Raw genomic sequence first — 8,485 nt, 5'->3', positions numbered from 1 at the left:
TTTAATTTCATTTTTGAGTCAACGAATGCAGGTTCATTGTGAAAATGAAAAAGTATTTTGGGTATAGACCTTTATTTTGAATTATGAGACACAAATGCTTCCATACCATTTAGCTGAACTGCTTTCAGTTAATTGTAACCCCACCCTGAATATCTAAAAGCTCTGCCCTGTTCAGATTTCAAAGAAGTAGCACTGATCTGAAAACCCAGCTGTAAACTGAAACACTATTATCAGGTTGTAAAGAATACTTCTTTTTATTGTCACGTTTATAATCCAAACATTATGTCTGTTTTTTGGACGGTTTTCCCCTGACAATTCCTGTAATAAATGTTTCCAGCAGAAGATTTCTCCCAAATGAGCAGGGGAAGTCAGAAGTTTCAGAAATACCATTTTATTGGGCACTTAATTTGAGTCTTAAAAAATGTCTGTAAACTGCAGAACATAAATAAAAATGATCAAAAATCCCCCAAAAAACATGTCTCCATTAGAGATGAATGCAAAGAAGAATAAGGTAAAAGAATGGCTTTTACAATGAAGTGCAGCTTTCGTCTTTCCTTTATTTGGCCAGAGCTTTGTCCAGATTAGTCCTGATGGCATCCATGAAATCCAACGTGTTGACATAATGTTCATTCAGCTTGCAGCTGCAAAATCACACATTTTCTTACACTTTGAAAAATGTTAAATCACACATTTTAAACTGAGAATCAAAAAATGATCACTTACTTTGCCAAACCGTGAATGCAGCCAGCTAGATCTTTGGTCATCACACCATTTTCCACAGTTTCCACGCAGACCTTCTCCAAAGTCTGGGAGAACCTGAACCAATATGATGCAGTTCAGAAAGAATGACTGTGATAAAAAATTAATCATCATTATTGCTAATAAATATACTCAAAAAGTTCACTTGCTTGATCAGATCAGGATTCCCATCCAGCTTCCCTCTGTGTTCCAGCCCCCTCGTCCATGCAAAAATACTGGCAATGGGGTTGGTGCTGGTCGGTTTACCCTTCAGACGCAGCCCAAGAAAATATTGATCATTTAAAAATGGAAAACCCGAACAGCCTCCAAGATGAATACATAATAAATACCTAGCCATATCTCTTTTTACGTTTTGGCACGTTTGGTTTTGGCTTTATTAAAACATTTTTAATTGTTTAAAAAATTGTTTTTTCAGTGCAATTTTGTAGTCTGCATTTTATTTATTTCTTTTTATACAGCCGATCTGTTCTGCATCATGATTGGCTGTAGGCATTGTCAATCAATTTCCTCCGGGCCATGTCACTGTCTCCTGTACAGAATGTGTTCCGCTTGTCAAATCTACAAAACCTTTATCGCGATCAGATCTTTGTTTTCAATCTATAATACTGGACCTTTTCTTTCTGCAAAAGTTTGAACTTTGAGAGTTTAAACGAGAAAAAAGTGTAAAAATGTTCAAATCTGTCTGAAAAAAGTGTATTAAGTGTGTAGTGTGGGGTTTTACAGCTTTAAAACATCTGTAATGCTACTTTGCTGTCATTTTTAGAAAGTAACTCCCGCGATAAACGAGGGACTGTGGTAGTATAAGCTAAGGACTTTTCTCCACGGTGCAAACAACTCCATAGTTACTCTTACTCTCTGGTGTTCCCGGAAGTGCCTGGTGACGGTGCCGTGAGCAGCCTCTGCCTCAATCGTCTTACCATCAGGACACACCAGCACTGACGTCATAAGCCCCAGAGAGCCAAAGCCTGTTTACAGCACACCCATGCACCACCAAAACAGATAATAAGCTATTAAAGTGCAAGTACCACCACAGTATGTAGGCATTTGGGCCTCGTTGAGCAACACTTACCCTGAGCAAGAATGTCTGACTGTACATCTCCGTCATAATTTTTGCATGCCCAAACAAATCCGCCTGAAGACTTGAGGACCTGCGCCACCATGTCGTCAATAAGCCGGTGCTCATACCAGATCTTCAGTTTGTCAAACTCTGGCTTGTAGTTCCTAAAACAGGTTATAAGATCAAACACTCAGAACCCCCAAAGAACTATGTTAAGTGTATGGAAGACAGTCCTACACTACATCTTACTTCTCAAAGATGTCCTGGAAGATGTCTTTGAAGCGGCCATCATAGGCCTTGAGGATGGTGTTCTTGGTGCTCATGTAGAGAGGCCACCTCTTCTGGATCGCATACTGAAAGCAGCTATGAGCAAAGCCACTGATGGACTGAAAAACAAAGATCCAGAGTTTTCAACAAAGAAAAACTCCAACTCAGAAATAAAACTCTTTCTATTATGGTTTGATTTTGGTCAAACTAATGTTTTAAGTAAATAAAAATAAAAAAGAGAAACATTTTTACCTCATCAGTGTTGTACATGCCCATCCCACAGCCCCCTGCAGTGAAATTGTACACCTCCCACTCCTGCTGCTTGCTTCCATCAGCTGGCGAAAACACCATTTTGAACTTTCCTGGTTTTTCCACCACAAAATCTGTTGCCCTGTACTGTGAGATCAAACAGGCTTTCATCCAGATGTATTCATGTAACTATGTTTCTACTTTGACAAATACCTGATCTCCAAAAGCATGCCTGCCGATCGTAATGGGTAATGTCCAACCAGGAACAAGCCGGGGAATGTTCTTACACAGGATGGGCTCACGGAAAACTGTGCCACCCAAGATGTTCCTGATGGTTCCATTGGGACTCTTCCACATATTCTTCAGCTTATACTCTGAAGAAAGAAGATACGGATAATGTGAGCGGTGATAGGACTTTACAAAGACTGATTGAACGATTCAAAAATGCAAAGAAACATTTTCACCAACAGCCTGACTTACCCTCAACCCTGGCTTCATCAGGGGTGATTGTGGCACACTTTACAGCTACATTGTATTTCTTAGTAGCCAGAGCGGCGTCAATAGTGACCTGGTCGTTTGTTTGGTCTCTATAGGGCAGGCCCAGGTCAAAATACTTCAGCTCTACATCCACATTGGGCAGGATAAGCTGTGTGAGGTAAGGATGTGTCACAACAACGTTCTAATAGGTGAGAATTCAGGTAAAGCCACTCAAGCATTACCACCTGGTCTGGTCTACCTTGTCTTTGATGAACTCCCATATGATGCGAGTCATCTCATCTCTATCCATCTCCACCACTGGTTGGTCCACCTTGATCCGCTTTGTTGCATCTGAAAAGAGTCAGATGGACTTCAGGTTTACAGCATCAAAATGATGAAGGTTTGGAGGATACCAGACGGAAATAGGGTTAAAGGCGTTGCTTAATAATAAACATTTATAGCAGTGTCATATATATTTATCAGCAAGAGACTAATTAAAGCTCAGTAATAACTTCAGTTCTCTGAATTATTTCAGTTTAGCTGCAAGAATGTACCTAAAGATTTGAATCCAGCATGCCAACCAATTTGGATGACACAAAGGACATTTATACTTCATCTCACACTGGCGTCGTTTTTATGGAGACAGTAACAACAAAGGGTGCACATAAAAGTTAAACATACATGTATATAGTCATTGCAAGAAACAGAGCTGCTGGGCGCCATGGCCTTGGGGTTGTATGAGACTTTGATAATGTTTTATTACCTGACAAGCCCTTTCTACGCCAGACAACACAAGGTGAACTCACATAGTTAATGATTTCAAGCATTGATTTAGATCTATGATATTTTGGCTTAAAAGAGCAAAAAGCTATACATTTAACATTTATCAAGCATTTAAGATTATCATGATAAATTGTATTAAATTTGTTTGTACACTTTTTTTAAGTGTTAGTGTGATTCATCAATGGCGAGTCGCCAAATATTTACTTCCTGCGCCATAGTGTCCCATAATAACCAAAAGTCGCTCGTTTGCGGGTTTTGTGCGGTTCACTCACAGTTCCTGCGTTGGTGTCTGCGGTGGCAGACCGCAGACACCGCGGCGGCGGAGGGCGGCACTCCGGCAGCTGCTGCGCTCCTGAACGCGGCCGTCAGGGTTTTGAGGGTTCCCGCCATGCTGGGAGACGACTAACCCACGGTCACGCAGGGACAAGTGAACCCTATCTCTTTATGAATGAAGCATGTCAGTGGCGCACGGCGGAACTTCTGCCCACGTGACGCCAGGCCCCTTTCTGATTGGATCGCTGGAGCAAAGCCACGTTGAATGTGGTCAAGTGCAAACGTTATTTATTTACTTGTTTATTTTTTACTTCGTCACACCTAAGGAGGAGCAAAGTAATATTAATTAAAGATAAATAACTAAATACTATGCAAAATAACAGCTATTAATGTATAATTTTACACAAATAAATAAAGAAATACATAAATAAACAAATACTTTTACATTTGTGTGTGATTCAGGTTTTTGTTTTTTGGCACATTTATGCCTTCAAATAACGCGTAGGATACAATAAAAATGTTTTGGTTTCTACTACAGACATGTTAGAAGCCTGAATTGCATATTGAATTCTCGATTATTGAAAAAAAATACGTGTGAATGGTCACTATCTTATTGTTGGGATTGCATTGTATTTGCTCTGCAAGTGAATTCAGCCTGAATGTGCATCAAATCAGCTCTGAGCCACAGCCAGTGCTGCTTGCTGCTGCAATGTAGTCTAAATTATAACGTAATTCAAAGCATTTTTCATGGTTCAAAGTTCTTTTTCGTGTGTTACTTTATTTAACACGTCAATGGTCATCTTGACCCCAGATATAGCACAAGGGTTAACACAGCAGGGTACACACGTTTGTTTTGTCCTTTCACACTCTGTTCAAAAAGAGTCGATTCGGGACCAAAATTTGCGCTGTTTCTTTATCGCTAAAGATAAACTTTTGAGAACAGAGACCGTCAGTCAGTCGGTGTCGTTTGTGGCCCCCTTGCGTAAAGCTCAGCACTCGTGCAAAACGCAGCTTTCGTCATCATAAAGGGCGGGGCTACTGATGTCAGCACCAACGGCCACGCCCACGTAGAGGAGATTTTAGAAACAGAGGCTTCAGAGTAACATGAAATATGTCTTTTTAAGACATTGAGGTTGTGAAATTTTTGGTGAAAAAAACTTCATAATCATAATTTAAACACCACTGAGAACATTTTTATAGATCAAATTGTCATTGGGGGAGTTTACCCATCGGGTAAAGAGAAAAATTATCCACTTTGATTTTTCAAAAATGTTCATCTTTCAAATCCAAATTTCCCATTTTACATGTCTATTCAGTTTTCAACATATATGTTCAAAAAACTGTAAGTATACATTTTTTTAAATTACAATATTAGGCTTTTGTTTTTACTATTTGAATGTACAAATAGAGCGAGAGCAAGCGCGCGAGAGAGAGGAAGAGGGAGAGAGAGGGAGAGGGAGAGAGTGATACAAGTGAAGGCCTGACATAGATTAAAACTTTCTAAATATTATCTGTTCATGGTTGCTACTGATTTAATGACCCAATGTTGGTTCTGGATGAAGACAGTAAGAGAGACTGAAGTCTAATAAAAATTTATTCAATACTAACTCATAAATCTCTAAAATGTTTTCAAATGAAATGTTTGACCATTAATGTTAAGGACATAATTAAAAGCCCATTAAACATAACTTGGTGTAAACTTCCTCAACAAAAGTAGCTTCAACAAATCCAGTGAAGAACTAAAAACAACAGAAATTCATAATACTAATTTAGAAAAAGTGAAAAAAGTACATCTTAAGGCACTTGGTTCAGGGCAGTTCAAGAGCAATGCACATGAAAGCAAAATATGTTACATGTAACAATACACGTATTAAGGTGACAAACAATGATGACACCCAATATAATCTCATTTACCTTAAATTAGAAAAAAAGAAGAAACAAAATCAACAAAAAGGCTGATTTTTTTTCAAGACAGTACATGTGGTGGTTCTTTTCCGTTCAATCTGAAAACAAAACCAGAATAAAAATACATTCTTGTAAGCGATGAAGAATAGAATAAATTCTTAACTATTTATTTAACATAGCCTTGTTGAAAAATCGAAAACAACCAAATAAGAGCTTAAATCTGAATGCACATTCAACTTTCCACCCGTCTAAGGACAGAATGGAACAGCTGGGTTAAGTGGTGGCAGCTACAGAGCCTTTCTTCTCGCTGAAGAAGCTCTTCAGCAGCATGACCTGACCAATGCCAATAACAAACAAAAAAACAGCCTCTCCAAAGGACCAGTAAGTGACCCGCTGGAGGAGGTGCTCTGCCTTTGTGCGGTCCTGTGCTTCTCTTAGCCTGTACCATGTTTGAGAATCCGCCACCACCTTCAGGATCTCATGGATGGCGACGCAGGACGACTCCAACTGCAAGAAGAAATATACATTCATTCATCTTCTAAACCCATGTTTGTCCCTTTCGGGGTCATGGGGCTGCCGGACTCTAACCTGGCCACCTGTGGGTGAAGGCAGGGCCACAATCACACACACTTACACACTCGTATTCACACTTAGGGACAATACAGAGTAACCGATGAACCTATGAAGCATGTTTTTTGGACGAGGAAGTCGGAGTCCCCGGAGAAAACTCACGCATGCACGGGGAGAACAAGCAATATGCATTATAAATATATTTTTAAAAATCATCAGTCTTTTAAGATTATACAAGGGAACAAACTCACCAGGATAGGGTGATATCAAAACCAAAATATTATTTTTGTAAGAAGACGCTTTGGTCTTGACATAAATAAAAAGGTTGTTTCGACATGGCTGATAACTTCTCACTGGTAGGACTGTCTGTTCTCATCCTGAAGGTTTGTCACACCCCCACTGCAAAACCGCTGAGGGAGCAGCTTGAAAACCAAGAGCTCAAAATGCTGACTGAAGTGTGAACTATCATTTCTAATCAGGTATAGGATCGGAGGAGAGCGATTTAATCAACTGATTACATGTGCGGGACGAACACAACGGCCGGCGGTTCTTCCTTCACACTCTTTTTGCTATGCTGCTGGCAGAAGCACTGCAGTCATTCAGTCATCCGTATGTACCCAGCTTACGCTAACTGAGGGTACCTAACTGATAACACTCTGGTGCCCTGCAAAATTCAGCAAAACAGCAGTAGTTCAAAAGGAAATTTGTTTTCATTTGCTAGATTTGGATGATTTTATTAAAATAAAAGATCTTAGTTTCCGCTGAGTAATTGTTTGTAGACTATTGTTTCGGAAAATAGTGTTAAGACATTTGTTTCTTTTAGAAATGAACCAAAACCTTTAAGTAAATGAATTGCAAATAGATCGTATAATGAATCAAGCTCATGTCCCACAATCTCATACCAGCCCCAACCCCTGCAACTTACACAGCTGAACCTAAGATAAAATACAAATAATGAGGGTTTATAAAGTTAGGTCTAAACTCATGTAAAAACAAATCAATGAAAATGAGCTTTTTACATTTTTGGAAACATGAATTAGTAGCAGGTCATTGCAGTGGGTCTGTGGAAGGGGTCTGATATTAAATGTTGTTCTGATACGTTATTCTGATGCTAGCTTTAATGATTTTAGTGTTAACAGAACTATAATTAATTAAAACCTAGTTTGTTTTTTAGCTAGGCAGTTGTGACAATATTTGAGCAGGTTAAGGCATTTTTGGGAGATTTGCAAAGCCCACCATTGCTTACAGTTCCAAAGGCTAATATGTGACCAACTTTGTCTCCACCTAGTGGACTTCCCTTGAACTGCAGTACCAGTAATCTACAGTGGGGCACTAAATATCAACTTACTCAACTGTTATTTGTAATGTTTCCTAAAAGACGGCACAGTATCTTGGTAGTTAATAAAATTTAAAAGGAACAACTTAATCTCAGGCTCACCTGAGTCAGTGCTGTGCTTCCAGTCATGCTCTGAAGGAGTGGTTCCTCATCTCCATATCTGAAGTCCAGATACACCGTTTTGTGCGTAAAGGTGGAGAACTCGTTGCTGAAGCAGACCTTGTAGACTCCCTTCATGGTGGTGGTGTGGGAGAAGCTGTCATACTGCTTCTTCCTCTCATTGTAAAGGACATTGTTCTGGGGATCTGTAACAAAGCTGTCCACGTCATAGTTGCCTCCTGAAATTACCTGAAAGACAAACCAATTAACAGAAAACATCAAACATGTTTGGTAAGCAAATAAGTCTCCCTAGCTAAAATGTGTTTATTTACTTTAACAGACATTATTTCAGTTCTTTTTTTTTTTTTAAGCTTACCAGCATTACCATGACATGGACAGCTCTAACGGAAACTCACTTGAAAATCTATGTCAAACTTCACGTCTTTCTCTAGTTCCTCATAAAAACACTGCTTTTCGTTGTCTGGGAGTTCAAAGGTGAGCTCAGTCGCCGTCACCGCACACACGTGCAGGAGCAGGTAAGTCAGTCCCCGGCGGAGCATCGTCACGGCAGCACAAGAGAAGATCTGCAGAAACCTGAACTCTGAACTATGGAGAAATCTTACTTGGTTGAGTCTGACGTGGCGCGAGCGCGAACTACTTCCGGGATAGGAATATTCGATTTTAATTATTTATTTATTTTGTTATTTTCA

General features: G+C 39.6%; 2 protein-coding genes across 2 annotated transcripts; both read right to left on the bottom strand.

Annotated features, from left to right (window-relative positions):
• Positions 1 to 371: 371 nt before the first annotated feature.
• On the bottom strand, positions 372 to 4,052 carry LOC101166704 (isocitrate dehydrogenase [NADP], mitochondrial). Its single transcript, XM_004067285.4, has 11 exons — positions 3,865 to 4,052; positions 3,069 to 3,160; positions 2,813 to 2,978; positions 2,546 to 2,706; positions 2,336 to 2,479; positions 2,066 to 2,202; positions 1,829 to 1,980; positions 1,612 to 1,724; positions 909 to 1,006; positions 724 to 816; positions 372 to 641 (listed from the first exon to the last, which is right to left on the bottom strand). Exons 1-11 carry the CDS (start codon positions 3,980 to 3,982, stop codon positions 557 to 559), a joined length of 1,359 nt encoding a protein of 452 aa, XP_004067333.1. The 5' UTR covers positions 3,983 to 4,052; the 3' UTR covers positions 372 to 556.
• Positions 4,053 to 4,623: 571 nt separating this feature from the next.
• On the bottom strand, positions 4,624 to 8,411 carry LOC101155019 (transmembrane emp24 domain-containing protein 3). Its single transcript, XM_023953585.1, has 3 exons — positions 8,192 to 8,411; positions 7,779 to 8,024; positions 4,624 to 6,277 (listed from the first exon to the last, which is right to left on the bottom strand). Exons 1-3 carry the CDS (start codon positions 8,333 to 8,335, stop codon positions 6,044 to 6,046), a joined length of 624 nt encoding a protein of 207 aa, XP_023809353.1. The 5' UTR covers positions 8,336 to 8,411; the 3' UTR covers positions 4,624 to 6,043.
• Between the last annotated feature and the right edge of the window lie 74 nt (positions 8,412 to 8,485).

The sequence above is a fragment of the Oryzias latipes genome, chromosome 3 (genome assembly GCF_002234675.1).
Source record: "Oryzias latipes chromosome 3, ASM223467v1".
Classification (NCBI taxonomy): Eukaryota; Metazoa; Chordata; class Actinopteri; order Beloniformes; family Adrianichthyidae; genus Oryzias; species Oryzias latipes.
The sequence above is the reverse complement of the archived record's forward strand: the minus strand, read 5'-3'. Positions and strand labels throughout refer to the sequence as shown.